This window comes from Cryptomeria japonica, chromosome 1, assembly GCF_030272615.1.
Source record: "Cryptomeria japonica chromosome 1, Sugi_1.0, whole genome shotgun sequence".
Lineage (NCBI taxonomy): Eukaryota > Viridiplantae > Streptophyta > Pinopsida > Cupressales > Cupressaceae > Cryptomeria > Cryptomeria japonica.
In genome coordinates, this window is record NC_081405.1 from 90237603 (window position 1) to 90254903 (window position 17301).

The window sequence follows — 17301 nt, forward strand, 5'->3', positions numbered from 1 at the left end:
TGCTTAGGATTAGGTAATGGTTGGAATTCAATTCTAGGGTTATATTTAAGTTTACTGTTGGGTTATGGTTTAGGGTTCAATAAAGTCTAGATTAAAGATATTGTCAAGGTTAGGGTTTGATTATGGTAAAGTTTTGAATATAGTTAGGGTTCATATTAGAGTATAATTAGGATTATAATTAAGCTTATTATTCAATAACATTAGGGTTGGGATTCATATTAGATTTTAATTAGGGTTAGAATTAGGCTTATGATTGAATAACATTAGGTTTAGGAATAACATTAAGTGCAAGGATTATTGTTAGACTTAGGGTTTAAGCTTTTGGTTAGGATTATGGCTAGGATTAGGGTTTACATCATGGTTAGGGTTAGCATCAATGGTTAGGGTTAGGATTATGGTTATGGTTAGGATTGTGATTAGGGTTAGGTTTTAGGATTAGGATTATGGTTAGGGTTAAGTTCTAGGGTTAGGGAAAAGGTTTATTGTTAGGGTTATGGTTCAATTGGTGTTAGGATTAAGGTTAGGATTATGATTATGTTACGATTAAGGTTTAGGCTTTTGAATAGGATTGTGGTTAGGATTAGGACTATGGTCATGGTTTACATCATGGTTAAGATTAAGGTTATGGTTAGGGTTAGGATTTATATCATGGCTAGAATTATGATTATAGTTAAGGTTATGGCTTAGGATTATTATTAGGGATATGGCTAGGGTTAGGTTTACTTCATGTTTAGTATTAGTGTTAAGGTTAGGGCTAGGGGTAGGATTTAGGATGAGAGTTTAAAGTTAGGGTTAGGATTATGTTTAGGTCTAGGGTATACATAATTGTTAGGGATAGAGTTAGGGTTAGGGATATGTTTTGCATTTTGTAAATAGGGTTAATTATTTAGGGTTAGGGTTACATTTTATTGTCAAGCATAATGAATATTGTTAAGGTTAGGTTTCAAGTTATGGTTTTTTCTCTCCTCTCTCCTGCCAAGGTTTTTGACTTGCTTGCACACGGGGCTCCATTTCTCCTCGCCCATGTAGTGGTTTTTGGAGGCCTCCTTTCTACGTTCCTCCATCCTGCCATTGGTGTGGGCTTTTGGTGACGTTGCTTCTGTGGTGGATTTCGCAGATGGGATCTCTGTGTTCTTTGGATTGTGTATGGGTCACCCCTTTTTTCTTGCGGGGTCTCCTCTGTGGCTCTTGGTTTTCTGTGTTTTTGGTTGTTATTGTTCTTTTTAAGGTCATCTGGTCTGGCAACCTCTCCTGTGATCCTATTGAGGTGGATTATTGGGGGTTGTTAGGCTTCGACCTCTAGATTGGTTAGAGGTGGTGGGTATTGGGGTTGTTTTATGGTTGTCTTATTTTGATGATGGCCTCTCCTTTGGTGTTGGTGGTTTTCTGCTACTTGTGGGTGGGTGTTGGGGGCACAATCTGGGTTGATTACCCTATGAGCACGTAACTAGAATATGCTCTGCTTTCATCGTACTAGTTTTGGTGGTAACTACTGACCTCTTTGTGGGGATTCTTTCATCTTGGGGTTTGACTCTTGCCCTCTACTCTCTTGGTTCTACGGACAACACGGTTCTATTGAGGCAATATGGTGTGGATCCTTTGTGGTGGTCCATGTTTTTGCTATCTGTAGTGGTTTTTTGTTGGGTGGGGCTAGGCTTGTTGGCTCTCTCCCGTTCTATGAATAGTGTTGTTCATAGTGGCTTTGCCAATATAAGGTTTTAGGATGCCTTTAAAAACTTTCTTTTTGTTCTTCTCTCCCTTGATTGCTTTGTCCTAGTGCAAGGAGTTATCGTTGGTAGATGGTTCAAGGTTATCCAAAACCCCTTTGTTATAATTAGGTGATTTTGCTTGCTAGGGAATATGTTCCCGCTGGTTGATACTCTAGTCATAAATATCCTTTTCAAAAAGGAGTTGCCTTTTTAGGTTTTTGTGTTTAGGGTGATATCACTACTTGTGAGTTCCCCTTGTGTGCCTATTTGATGGTTATGTATCGGTAACGGGCCTATCCCGTCTTTTTCTAATCAAAACTTGGATGCTGGAGTTTAAATCTATGTCCTTTATTACTAGTTCTTGTTTAATATCTATTAAGATGTCAATTATATATTTTATGTTTGAGCTACCAATGAACCTTAATCATTTATAAATAAATTTGTTAATGAAATTACCGACAAATTTAGTATATAATATGAAAATTTCTCAATTAATCTTTTAATTATCTACTTATGTATATCGTACATGTGTATCTAAAAACAAATAAAAAATAATAGAAATATAATTTTGTCAAGTTATGTGATGAGTCACACCTCCAAATCTTAGTTATAGATAAGATTTCTGATGTGAATAGTGATTAAAATGTTGTCATTTAGGAGTGACTCCTAATACTGTTCATAAACACCCCAATAAACATGTGCTATGACCACAACTGATCTAATATATTTTTCTCTAATAAATATTTCAACAAATAACTATTCACAAAAGCTCTAGTGCGTAATGTATTCCTATACACTTTTAATTGATATTTGTAAAAATAGTAATTAAAAGGTTAATTATGAAAAAGATGAATTGTTATTAGTACATACACAACTAGTGGATCCTCTAGACTTTTAGTATTGATAGGTGAGGTGTGAGAATAGCATAACAAAGCCATAAATTTCCAACACATGAATCTGCTAACATCAAAATCATATATGGCATTTGATAGGCATATGACCTCGACTATTTATTTAATTCATGACAACTTGAATATAACTCAACGTATACAACAACAATCTAGATATGTTGGGTGCAACAACAAATTATGGGTTCCAACCTAGCTGCGGAAGAATTGAACCCAAAGTAAAGGCTCATCACATTCTCATGGCCTATGTTGAAGAGTTTCAAGGTAAAAAAAACATTTGCATTGGGTTTCGACATACTCGACGTAGTTTCATCTTGTTTGAATTAAGTTTCATTATTTTACTAGGCAAACTACTTCCTCTTTGGAGGCGCTCACTTAGCGTGTAGGACGATACACAAGCAACATGAGCAACACAATTCTAACGTGACAAATACATTTGCCCGCAATCTCAATCACATAAGAGTCACATACATATTCATTAAATGTAAAAAAAAATATCACTACATTCTCTTGTTCCTCTATAATGAAATAGTTTAGTTTTTATTATGTTTTATTAAAGAAAAACATACATTTTCTATCTATTAATGTTTGTATTAACAAAAAAAAATTTCTACTTGATGCAAGAATTATCACAAGAAAGTAAACAAACTAATAATAAAAAGTCACAGTGCGAAACCGTCATTAATGACTTCTCATATAATAAAATAGAAATACATAGATCTTACTTGAAATTATTGATTTTATAGTGTACGATAAATGAAACGGATTGGAGAGCTTCCTATTAAAGGATGGCAAGATATCGACGTCGACACTTTTTTCGTAGTCGTCACCTCCTACGTCACTGCGTAGATGATATAACGAACGACGAAGATAACCTAACAACTAGAAATCTTGAGAATCTTCCAATTACGGAAGAACGTTCCAGGTCAAACGCGGCTAATCCAGAAGGGTATCAGCGAAGTTATTTCATTCCCCATAAATTGAGAAGTCCCCACTTGTTTCTTCTGCGTTCCAAACACTATTTGAAGCTTTCAACAAAGATGGCAAAGACGGCCAGCGGGCAGAGGGAGAAGAAAGTTCTGCAAATATTAGAGCAATGGCGGCGCTTGAATTCAAGCGGGGAAATTAAAAGAAGAAGAACTATTCCAAAGGGTTCCACAAAAGGGTGTATGAGGGGAAAGGGCGGGCCTGAAAATGGGCTGTACAATTACAGAGGAGTAAGGCAGCGAACTTGGGGTAAATGGGTTGCAGAAATAAGAGAACCCAACAGTGGCAAGCGCCTTTGGCTGGGTACCTTTGGCACAGCCTCCGCTGCTGCTCTTGAATATGACCGTGCTGCTCAAATCATGTATGGATCTTCAGCATGGCTTAACAATCCTTCCCCTCAACCTCAAAATCTCCATATTGATAATTTCAATGAAAGTCAACGCACCAGTGATGACATGGCCGAGGGCGAGCTCTGGGACGTTGATATAAACGAAATTTTGATGATGTTGGATGGGGAAGAAAATTTAAATAGCTAACTCTCATCGTCTTTCTACTCACAAAACCACGGCAAACAGCCTTCCAATGGCTGTATTGAAATGTATTGAGAAAATAACTTCATCTCGATGTTAATCATTCGTTTCCATTGTATATACATTCAAAGGTTTCGTGTATTCTTAAAAGAGATTATGTGTTTTTTTCAAATGCAGATCACAAATTCAAATCCTACCCTTCATTTGTAGCACAATTTGGTGCTTCCTGTTGGAGTACAGAATAATTTTATATATAAAGTCAAGAATGTTTGTCCCTTTGGGTGTTGTGTCGCTGTTGTCTGCCTTCTGTGTGATGTTCTCATGGGAGGAGAGTTTGGTCTCGAGTTGGAGTGTAGCCTTGGTCTTCAACTGTTTGTGGTTCTTGATGCAGATGGTGTCAGTTTGTTTGGCCAACCTTAAACCAAAAATATTAAGCAACATAGAATCTCTGTTCGAATCGAACAGCCAGTGGTTAAGGCTGCGGCTATTTCCGTTGCGGTTTTTACTACCATTGTTTGTATTTTGTTCGGTGGACAAGGCAAGGCCTTTTCTGTCGACGTTTCCGTGGTTCTTTGCCTTTATTCTTGTCGAGGATCTTTTTAGTGCCCTGTTTTGTCAATGGGGCTGTGAGAGCTTCTGTTTTGGGGTTGGTCTACTTTCCTCTGCCATGGCCATGGTGGAGTGGTTGTCACTTGTTAATTGGTGGCTGAAGCTATTTGGGCTTCTATTTTGTTTTTGGACCCAAAGTCTGTTCTGGGTGCTTTTTCTTTCTTGGGGGACCTGTATTTTAAAGGTTAATCTTTTTTGCAGGTTCTGTTTTGAGAGGAGTGTGGTGTATGTGTTTTGCATAGATTTAGACCTCTTTTTCTTGAAGTGGTTCTTATCTGCCCCTCTTTCTTGTTTGGGGTTTCGATCTTGGTTCTGAGGAGGCTGCTCTGTTAGTGGTTTGTAGGGCTAGTGGTCAGGTTGACTGGGTTCATTGGCTTCTTCAATTGGTTTCTTTTAACTGAGGTTGGTTTAAGATGCACTGCGGTGGAGAGGGGGCACTTTTGTGCTTTCCTCTTGGTCAAGCATGTTGCCTCTTAAGTTTTTAGAGGTAGATGTTTTTTAAGTATTTTTGGTTGGGGTTTTTTCTCTCCTTTTGGAGAGCAGGTCTATTCATTTGGATGCTGAGTGGGCTCTATATGCAGTTATCTTTAAATCTTAGTTATGGGTCTATGTTGTTTTTATCCTAGCCTCTCTTGTTGCGTTTTCTATTTAGGTGGAGAGTTCTATGGAGGTGGAGATCGATCTTGTGGGAGAGGTTGAGGATTTATTTCTTCTCCAGCCTGTTCCCTCTCTTCCCTATCCTATTGAGGTGGTACCTGAGGTTTGGTGTTGCTGCAAGGGGTTGTCATTGCTCTTTCTCTTTCTCTTATTCTTGACCATAAGGGGCCTATTGCTGTCCTGATCCCAGACTTCTTTCCTTTCTCTCTTATTAAAGTGGTGATTAAGAAAGATAATAAGAGCTTTTTCTTGTATCTTTTGAAGCTTTATGGGAGCCTTTTCAAAACCCATTGTAATAATGTTTATGAATTGAGTTGTTTGGTGGCTTTAGTTTCTTTCTTTCTGCAGATATTCTTATAATGGTTTGATCATTTTATTATGCTATTGTTGAGTTGTTGTTTGCCTTTATTTTATTCTCTACAATATTTTTGTTGAGGGGTTTTAGATCCTAGCAAATTCTACTTGTACAAGGTTTCGAGTCCTTTCAAAACCTGTTTTACTTCTTTAATAAAAATCAATAATGTTCAAATAAAAAAAATTTGCATCCACACAAATTACTGGTTAACAAATTTAAAGCTTTATGAGTACTCAATGAATTTAGAGCTACTTCAGAATGTGAAAGATCACAAAGAATGTCAAGAACAAATTTAGAACAATGCCATCAAGGAATGTGTTGTTTAAAAATGTAGAGACTTGAAAATTATTTATAGATTATTGTCACAATGGAAATGTTGTCGCAACATGCTTAACCTCATAGACATATCCATTTTTTGTCAAGTGAAGTGACAACATCAATTCAAGCAACTATTAAGAGTTAATATGTAGATATAAAGAACAATATTGAATTACTATAGTAGAAAATTTATTCAATTTAGTGTCTATTGACAAAAGAACTAACAAATAATATGAAATTACAATGAAAAATTATGAAAATTAATGACTTCTTAAAAAATAAAATATAAACACATAAACTATACTTTGAAATTGTTGATTAAAGATAAATGAAACAGATTAAAGAACTTCTAAAACTTTTAGGAACACTTACTCTTCTCTTCACAAAATATTTCATCTAATTATTAAAAATAAAATATTCTCTTTAAATTATGATTAATACTGTTGATTTGTGTAAACAATAGAGCTCATCTCGAAATAACTTCCATGAAAACCTAAAATTTAGGTCACGCCTAATAAAAAAATACTACATCCAAAATATGAATCACACTCAATTAAACATGACGATCAAGGTAACCACTACAGATTAAGGGTAGCAGATATCGACGTAGACAGTTTCATACACTTTTTCCCAGTCGTCACCTCCCTGAGGTCACGGGGATGACAATATATCAAACAGCAAAGAAAAACACACAACTACTATTCGAAAACCGAATCTTCAGAATCTTCAAGTACGAGAAAACACTTCAGGGTCAAAAGCTCCTGGTCCAGAAGTGTATCAGCCAAGTTATTTGATTTGCTATAAATTAAGAAGCCCCCACTTGTTTCTTCTACCTTCCACGAATTATTTGAATCTTTCAACAAAGATGACTAAAACGGCGAGCGGGCAGAGAGAAGAAAGTTCTGCAAATATTAGAGCAATGGCGACGCTAGAGTTCAACAAAATGCCTCACATCGCTCTTTTCTTAACAAAACCTCAGCAAAAGGCCTTCCCATGATTGTATTCAGATGTATTGAGAAAATAGCTTCACCTGAACATCAATCATTCGTTTTTATTTTATGTTTTTTTTGAAAGAGAGGTCACAGTTCAAGTTTTATCTGGTATGTATATTTTGTTTGTAGCACATTTAGATGTTTCCTATTTAGAGTGCATGGTACATCCATATACTATAAGTTGTTTGTAGACCCAAAATAGATTGTCTAGTATCATGGACTATAAAAAGATTCATTTCCTTTCTATTTTCATATTAAAAGCAAATATCATGTCCTTACTCCAAACTTTTTTAAATATTGATCTTGAATGATTATGTATAATTGCAAGTTACTATTTGTTTCAACATAATTGTCATATTTTAAGCTTTATAATTTCAAGCATTGATTAGTGAGAATGTCATATAGTCTTAATATAGATTATATAACTCAAATTTTATGATTTTGATGGTACACTAGCATAGAAAGTTTTAAATAAACAATTTATTATCATAAAACTTTTGATGGGGCTGTAACTCCATTTTACAATAGAAAAAGAGAAACATGGAAAGGGACATAACTACACTTCCACATCTCAAATTCATGTATTATTCAAAATGTAAAACAATTATGTCACATGAAGTTAGAATTTACTCAAAGAAAAGAAATTTATTATTTTTAAATTCTAGAGTAAGGCAACATCCAAAGCATTACAATTTTGACATGTGGATTTGATACTAGCTACATTCTTCTATTGTATGCCAACTCACCTACACTACACGTAGTATAACCATTATGTATGTGGATCCAAGATTGTATTGTCACTATCCTCAATACCTTGTATTACATTAAAATTATTCTAAAACAAGTATTAAGGGCATTTTTCATAAAGTTTTGATTCCTTTATAAACAAGGAATTTTTATAAAAAACCACTATCTTCTTAACAATATCATTTCTATCCTACTATATATAGGGATGTGATAGGCCAACACTGGGGTAACAAATAAAATGATTTCATCTTGGTATAAATGTCAATTCAAGGATCGTAGGCTTGTTAAAGGTGTCGTGGCTATCTGTGCAAGAGCTATAGGTAGCAAGTTGAGTGGGGATGAAATACAACCTATAGAAATAAAACTACAATGAAGAAAAATAACTCTAGCGATAGGAAGTGTCACTTCCTAGTGATAGGAATAGCAACAACTTATGATCATTTTAGAATTTAAATAAACTAATAGAAGTCACCAAACATCCCAAGAAGTGGGCCCTTCCTCCTTAGTCTGTCGAGTGATGAAATAAAAGCTTTCCTACATGAGACCGATCATGCAAACACTGATTTTATTTATCAGAAAATAATGTTGTCAATAATACAAAGGTCTAATACAAAAATTTGCATCTAGATCTACTAATATATAGCTCCTATCTATAACATCCACTATGTAAGGTGGCATAAAATAACATAGTCTTATTTGGCATGTGGCCAACAAAATAATGACTCTTGTAAAATCTTGGTTGTTGGCCATTAGTGAAAAATGGTTCTGTTACAACAAAAAATGAAAACAACAAACATGTGGATTTTGGTCTCCTTCAAATAGCCAACAAGTGAATAATGAGTTCTTATTTGGACCTAGTATTTTTGATGTGGCAACAATAAGATGATTGGTAGTGAGGACCATGTGTTAAAGTGGCATACATAGCTAGAAGAATCGTCTTCTAATAATGTTGAATATTGAGGTGAAGATCAACATTTGAAACATCCAATCAAATGTTGACGTATGTAGCCATGTAGAATAGGTTTTATGTCTCTTAAAGATGTCACATGGCAATAATGAGTGTCAGGAAAGTTCTTGTAAACAAGGTGATAGAAATTTTTGTATGTTGTAAGATATATATTCCAAGCTGTAAAATAAGAATGCTTATTAGTAAAGACAATAAATAATTAATTTTCATAATTTAATCTCAAGACTATATTAAATACCTCTTATATATATGTAACCATATGCAACATAAATGTGATAAATAGTTTGATATAGAGCGGAATGGAATGTTGGAAGGGGTATGAAGGTGCATGAAATAGGTTAAAATATTGCATAAAATGGAACATAATTGGCTCTCATCAGGATGTAAGATAAATACAAAGGTATGAATAGTAATAAGAGCTAATAGCATCATTTATATTAAGATTATATAGAAGAGTTATGTTTTTGAATGAGGTGTGTGGGTATGTGCAGGATCATGGTGCACCAAACAAGCCCTTAAGTGGGAATGAAAATTAGAAAAACAGAGTTAGGCAACTTGATGTAAAATTGCTAATAAGTTACCAACATTATTTCAAAAATATGTAAGAATAGAATCTGTAGAAAATTGAATTTAGTTTCTAAGCTACTAGTTATTTTCTAAAAAAAAAATATCTATTTGACAAAAATTTGAAAGTTCAATGTAGTAGTACTAAAATTTCAAGAAAAAGATAAGAAGTAGGTGTTTGTTTGACCACCCTAACCACAATCAAATAATAATATTTTTTACAATATTTTAGATATAAGTATAAGACTCATGTCTCGATGTGACATATTTTTTTGTATTTTTTAGAAATAAGTAATTAATTATAATTTTTTTACTACAACTTTTTAAAAACATAAAAAAATCGTATGTCTTACCACCATAACTTGGTCAAAGCTTTATGAAATTCAATTTTTTTTAAATCGTATAGTATATGAAGCATAGAATGTGACACATGTTTCAAATTCAAAAAATGTGATACCATTTGAAAGTTATAGATATTTTTCAATAAGCCTATCAATCAAGACTTTAGTCAAGATATCACCACTTTTTAGCCCCTCATGATCTTGCACATACCTGTGTGGTCAAAACAATTCTCCTAAATCATTATGGCTATTTGAATCTCTATATTTAGAAGATATTTCATGAACAACCTATTATTTCCTCTAGAGTCCTTTAAAAAAAAATCTTGATTATGGATGTGTTCATTAGTATTTAGAGTAGAGGGTGATATTTTACCATATGGTCTTTAGATTGCCAAGAAAAAATTACTTTGACATAATAATATTTGATATTTTCTATATTTTTGTCTACTAACTTTGATATCAAAATTACTTTTATCCCTAAAAAGTATTACTTTTATTGTCTATTCTTATATATACAAGTGCTAAAATAATGGTTGCACTTAAAGCACATGAAAATACTCTACCAAGTTATTCCATGTTCACCCAAAGTATAAAAAGACACTTGAAAACTCAACCTAGACTTGGATTGTAGGGATATGATCCTCTAAAAAAATTATGATCTAAGGATAGGGAACAAGCAACATGATGTCTAGTCAAAGCTTAAACCATGTTAGCTTACATAGTATTATTAGCTTCAATTTCTTAAGGTGATTGAAGGAATAATTTGGAGATGTTTATATTACTTCCATGAGCTCAATTTGATAGGTGGATGTTACATTTTTTGGCATAAAATTCTTCAAACCTAGATTTGGAGTAATTATTCTAACAAAATAACATGATAATGTATATCATATCTCTAAAAAGAAGCATTGTTCCATGAATATTTTGAATCATTTCGAGTTACTTTCTACCCTAGAAACCATGCAACATGAACGATTACTATTCTTGATGACTAAATATTTTGAAGCCTTCTCAATTACTATGACCTTGTGATCATACAAATATGTGGTGTTGATTTTGTGTTAACACGACCAATAGTAGGAGATCCACAAGTGAAGCTCCTCTCTTGAAAACCGGAGAAATATCCACTCCAAGGTTCCAGAAGGCTAGCTCATAGCCACATAAGATAGATCAGTGCAAACATTTATGATTGTAAACAAGGGGCTTGCTAACATTCTCACTTTCAAGAGTAGAAGTATGGTGCCCTTACTTTTGAAATTAAAAGTTTTCTTCCTTTTTTTTTTTTCTAATTTTTTGATTTAGATATGCAATGCAACTAAAACAACAATTCTACTCGAACAATGCTATGCTAATTTGTCATCAAAAAATTAATAGCAATAGAGAGAAGGTTAAGGAAATGTTTCCAAATAAATCTAATAGACAATACTTATCACAAAATCATTCAAATCTTCGATGGTTAAACTACCTAAATTTAATCATACTTGCATAAATTATATCAATGTAATTCAAAAAAATATAAAGCAATCATCAAATGAGTTGAACAATAAAACAAAATTAGAACTCATTAGAACTATAAAACCATACCCATTACTAAGCTTGTTTGAATCATTGAACCATTGAATCATTGAATTAATTATATGTAGCAAGTTATCTTTGCTGTTGAGTAATATAATGAATAATTGTACCAATTACTAAGCTTTTTTGAATTATTTACATAAACTGAGATATGAAACATGGACACACTTTATTCATACTTCACAAAATTCAGCAAGAAAGTCCAAACCAAAAATTGCATTAATATCTCATGAAAACGTGTATGTCAAAAATCCAACAAATTTTACAATTAGAATGAGGGTTTATATATAGAGTTTACAAGTGTGGATTTGCGAACCTGAAATTAGGGTTTTTGGGTGAAAATTTCTTAGATCTCTACAATGAAAGAGAGTGACTTTTTTTTTCTTCCTACAACCAACAACCCATGAAAATTATTTGACAAGAAAAGAACAAGGTAAAGTATTATCTAATCTAAGAAAAACTACTACAGAGTCAAAAAGAGGAGCTATTGAACTAGGGATGGGAACTTGACAGTCAAGGGAGAGAGAATCTAGGACCAAAGAAGAGATGAGTCCCATACTTGAGAGAGACACAAAAGGATCTTATGGGGAAACAATAGGTGAAACTTAGCTGACAAAGAAGGAAAAACTATAGGATGTACCCCAAAATCCAGAGAAATAGGAGACTTTGTAGGAGCTACAATTTCCAAAATATTGTGAGCCATAAAAGTAAGGGTAGTTGAGGATGGTTTTGAATCAGAAGAATTTTCTGAGTCTAAAAGAATAGGGAAGGCAATAAGTTAGTTCCTATTGGCATCCTTCCTCCAAGTAGGAGAAGAGCAGGGACTAAACCCATGGGAACAAAAGGAGGCTAGGTTCCCCATCACAAAGCAATAGTGACACCTAGATGGGATCCCTTCATAGTCTAAGCACTACCACCACTAGAGCTCTCCGACCATAAGTGAAATTTTAGCTAGAAGAGATTTTGAGATGTCATGATCCATTAGCATCCAAGCAAAGGAATCATAAGAGAAGAGACTAGTATTAGGGTAGACTTTGATGAACCAACCTGGTTTGTTACCAATGTATTCATAAGCAGTGGTGCACCAAAAAAACAATGGAAGATGAGGGAGCTAGATCCAAGTAGGAGAGACAAGGGTATCATATTGTTCTGAAAATAATAAACTAGGAGAGGCCTGAACCTTACATATCCATCGAAAAAGGTGAAAAAACCAGGGACTCACAAGGAGTGAGAACCCATAAACAAAAACGTATTGGTAACTAGACCCAACAGAAACCAAATATATGCATAAAATAAAAAACTAAAACCGATCACCAGACATAATAAAAAAACAAAAAGAAACAATTTCCCACCGAAAGCACGAACCATTGGCTTATTGGGTGGGAGAGAACTCCAACTTCCTTTCCACATAGATATCTTTACATTTATCCAGCATGGAGAGGATTTTAGAGGAATCTTTCTTGGAGGAAACAACTGGGGAGTCTTGCATGGCTTTCACCTTTGAAATAAATGCTTCTAGCTCCATCATAGATGGAGACTCCAGATGTCTTCTTTCCTTGGCCTGCATCCTCACAGTCTCATACTGAATGTCATAGAGAGTAGCAAATTTCTTATATGTGATTTTCTTATGTTGATCAAACATGTTATCCATAGTCTGCCTCATTTTTTCTTCATTTTCTTAGAGTTTGACTCCACCATATCAACCAAATCATCCACATTCTTTATTTGAGTGATTTTCTCTATGATCTCTTTAACCGAATTGTCCAATGCTTCTCATTTCTCAATCATCTTGACAATCTTCCCAACCGCAATCCTAGCCCTCTGCTCCTTCTCATCATCCGCCCAACTTGAGGCTTTAACCTTCACTTCTAAGATAGCTTTTCAAGCCTATTAGTCTTTTTTTTGTCACTTGAAATTGACCTAGTAGTTAGCAAATAGCCAATTCATGTTTATTGAACCCCTCACATAGTTCATTAACCTTAGCCGCAAAGAGGGGAAATTCCTCTTTAATCAAAGCACTCCTGGGAGAGGATTTTGGTGAAACATAGGGGGGTTGGGGGGATGAGGGATTAGCCTCTTTATTGTCAATATTATTCGGGTCCCAATCAGACCCAATAGACCAAGAAGAGGTTGTATCCTCTGATTCCTCTTCAAAAATGACCATTTTTTGAGAAGAGGTTTAACCAATAGTGGGACCCAAGGGAGACTTGGATTTAGCATTTACAGGGGGATTAATCCTAGTAGGAACCTTATGAGGTATAGTAGAAGCAACAATTGTAGATTGATTAACCAAAAGCTCAACGCAGAGACCCAGACCCAGACTAGAGTCAGGAGGGTTAATATTAGGGTGACTAGAAGGGGTTAAACTTGTTACCCTAATGTTTTTTATCTCTCTTTCAAGTGCTAATTTTACTTTCCAAGCGGTCTTATCCTTAATTACATGCTTTGGGTCAGAAAATTTTCAAACTTTTGAGCCTGTTATTCACTGTTGCAAAGTTCACCAAAGTGCCAATCACCAAATCCTTCTTTGTTCCCAATAAATCATGTTGTCAATCAAGTTTGTCCCTTCATAATCAGTTAGTCAGATAGTTATGGAACCCCGATACTTCTTCACACATTGTTCTCAAGTTCCCAAATTCAATGAGAACATGACTACTCTCTACACACTACATATCAGGTCGAGAGCTAAGTGTATTAGTCAACGCTTGAATTAGGCATGTTAGATTATTTTCAAACTCAAAAAAAAATCTTTATCGACATGCTTCTAGTTCCAAAATTTATTAATTATCTGACTTTGTTGGAGCTCACATTTCCCAAGGCGTAATCTTTTCAAGGATTTGAAAAATATGGCTTCTTTTTTATGGAGTTGATGGAGAAAGGCATGTAAGGGTGGTGGCACGGTTTTTTTATTACTTCTCACAAGCCAATATTTAATGAGTTTGAAGCTTAATTCATAAATGAAAAATGGTATATTTCTAGTCTCATTATTACTTGCTAAAATTGGTCGGAGTAACATATTTGTTCCCACTTGAAGAAAACAAAGACTTGTTAATCCCAATAATTCTCGATTTTAGTCTATATTTAGTATGGATTATTCCCCTATTTCAAATCAAAATGGTGTTACCCCATGAAAACCAATTTCCTATAATTCATCCTAATTTGAATTGATCATAAAGTGAGCAAAATGACATCATTTAGACTGAGTGCACTAGCTTGGAAAGAGTGAATTGATTTCACTAAATGTGGGAGGGAAATTTCTACCTTAAGAAAAGAAGAGAGACAAGTAGAAAATCATAATCACCACTTAGAAGAAAAAATTGTCACAACAAGAAATCTAGCTTGAAGAAAACTACTTTTGTATCGGGTCAGTGACTTTTTGTCAAGATAGAGTGCCTTTTACCATTGAAATAAAATTCTATCCTGAAAGATGGTGCTGTTAGGGGATGATGTTTCTCTAGTAATTCAACTTGGTATGGAATTTCTAGAAGACCCACAAGAAGACATCCTCTTTGGGATTGACAACTTTGGCGTAGGAGTGCAAAATGAGTTTTTTTTAGCATATGAGAGTGGTCCTGATGCTAGTAGAAGAAGAGAAAATGGTTGAATTCCATAATACACAACTCTAACTGGCACTTGAAGCCGAAAGGAATCTACGTTCCCTTGTTAATTAGTGTCTTTAAATTTGAATTAGTGTACTAGCATAACATTAGGGGATTTCGGTATTTGAACTATGGGCTTTGGTGTGCCATGTGTGATTTAATAAGTTTCATTTTTCTTTGAGGAAATGGACATTTTGAAGAAACTTTTACTTCTTCAGACAATTATGATTAAGTGTCTATATTTGCCAAACAATTAGTAGTGATAAGGGCTTCTTTCTTTGCGGGAGCTTTTCTTTGAAGAAGGAATTTTGCAAGTTTTTGATAGATATGAATGAGATTATCTTAATGCAATTATGTGAATCATAAACTTTGTGTTATGATTGATGGGTTTTTTTTCTTCTTATGTTGAATACATTATTTCTTAGATGGTTCTCCTCAATATCTATGGAAATTTTTGTATGATAAATTGTGAATCTTGTTGTGGAAAAGTTGGCTTTGAACAAATGATGCAATAATATTGTAGTATTGTAAGGAACTTGTTCTATAGAAGGCAGAATCTTTGTATTCTTGTTCTTATCTCTGTTGTGGTTTTTTACCTTTTAAAGCTTTTTGGTTAAAAGATTTTCCTTATTTGTTTTCTAGTTAAAAGCATCCATAGTTTTAAATTATTTGTTTATTATCAAAAGGTAGTTGCACCTTGTAAAATAAGGAGAGAGATGAGGTAAAATGCCATTCCTTTTGACTTGGTTATAATTTTTACTTGCACGAGTGACAGAATATAGAGTTAAGTGACAAAATCTTCTAACCAACTAAACTTAAATGGAACTTATAGAGATGTAAGAAGAGTCCTTGATGCAAGGGAAGGGAGCCCTTACAATTAGCAACCTCTACAAACTAGGAGATAGAAGTGAAAATCCACAAGGTAAAATTCTTCCTTACCCAATGCTGAAGGTGACTGAGAATTAGGAACAATTGAGAGCGAAACCTTTTGAAATGTCCATCAAGAGTGAATAACTTCATCAAAAGCACAGTCGCATCCTTCCAGAAACTAGGCAAGTTGTTTGTCTTGAAACGGCTTTGGTGGCAAGCTACCTTCTCACCTGGGCCCATAAATCTTTTGAAATCTTCCTTATAGTTCCCTTTAGGCTTCTTTTGGAAATATTACCCTCTATAGGAAACCCTGTCACCACAACAATAGCCTCCACTGACACAATAAATAGAGGTATATATTAGTCTCTACCAACATAGGGATATCATATTATTAGAAATATATATAGAGGATATTTCATAAGATTTCATCAAGGCTCTTATAGAAGCATTATGAGAAAAAAAGGGATCCCAAACACTATAGTAAAGGAGGAAATGTGACTATGTTAAAAGGAAAGCTATGTTTCTTTAAGATTGACCAATTTCATGACGTAAATTTAAATATTTTCAATTAGTTAAAATTCTTAAATGAAACTAAACTAGTGAGAATATCTATACACAAACAAATAAATAAAGTGTAATATCTTCAAAAATGGAAAACATAGATGATCGAGAGTCTTTGGTAGAAAGCTAAGCATCTCAAGCAAGGATACCAGTGTGAAATGTGAATGTCTACACATAGCACTATCATCTCATACAAACAAAGTATATAAAATGCACAAAAATGAAGAAGAGCCAGCATTGTGATTTAGCTAACTTACCAAACCTAAAAACCAGATACACTATAGACCTCTATATAGTGAGTCTATAAAAGAAATAAACTAGAAATAAAATATAAATGATAAAATAAACTAAATAAATAATGAATAAGCATAAGAAAATCTTCATGTGGTTGAATACCCCTAAAATACTTGCACACACAAAAGATAAAAAAATGTTTTAAGGGTTGGTTGGGGAATTTCTGTAGTCAAGCAACTATGTTGGTGTTCCCACCTTCAAAACAACTAGGTTGATAGATAGATAGTAGATAAATTATTTGGTAAGGTATGTGATAAATGCAAAGATGCTCAATGGAAAAAGATAAAAAATGAAAATATTGCCTATAAGGATCAAGAAAGCCAAGAGAACAAGAGAGCTTAGAATGATTGGTGTGAGAGTGTTGTGGAAAGCCATAGAGAATTTTGTGTGAGCAAAATAACCCAAAGATCCAAGAGAGCTTTAAGACAACCAAGTTAGTATCCAAAATCTAGATTGTGTGAATGAAATATATATTTACAAGGAAGGATAGGAGAGAAAATAAAGGGCAAATGAGCTATTTTGGAGCCATTCCAAGTTATTTTCCTTGACTTGAAAAGAGAACAAGTGTAAAACACTCAAAAATGCCTTTTAAATGATAAATATCATGAGACAATAGCACTACATGTGGATTTCCACTCTACAGGGTATTGTCTAGACAAAAGCTGCTAAAAAATGATAAGAAATGTGAAATGCATACATTTAATGCAAAAGTGACATA

General features: G+C 34.1%; 1 protein-coding gene across 1 annotated transcript; it reads left to right on the top strand.

Moving 5' to 3' along the window:
* The first annotated feature begins 3639 nt into the window (after positions 1 to 3639).
* Positions 3640 to 4218, top strand: LOC131041961 (dehydration-responsive element-binding protein 2C-like). The gene has a single exon (XM_057975239.2). It carries the CDS (start codon positions 3658 to 3660, stop codon positions 4138 to 4140), a length of 483 nt encoding a protein of 160 aa, XP_057831222.2. The 5' UTR covers positions 3640 to 3657; the 3' UTR covers positions 4141 to 4218.
* Positions 4219 to 17301: the final 13083 nt, after the last annotated feature.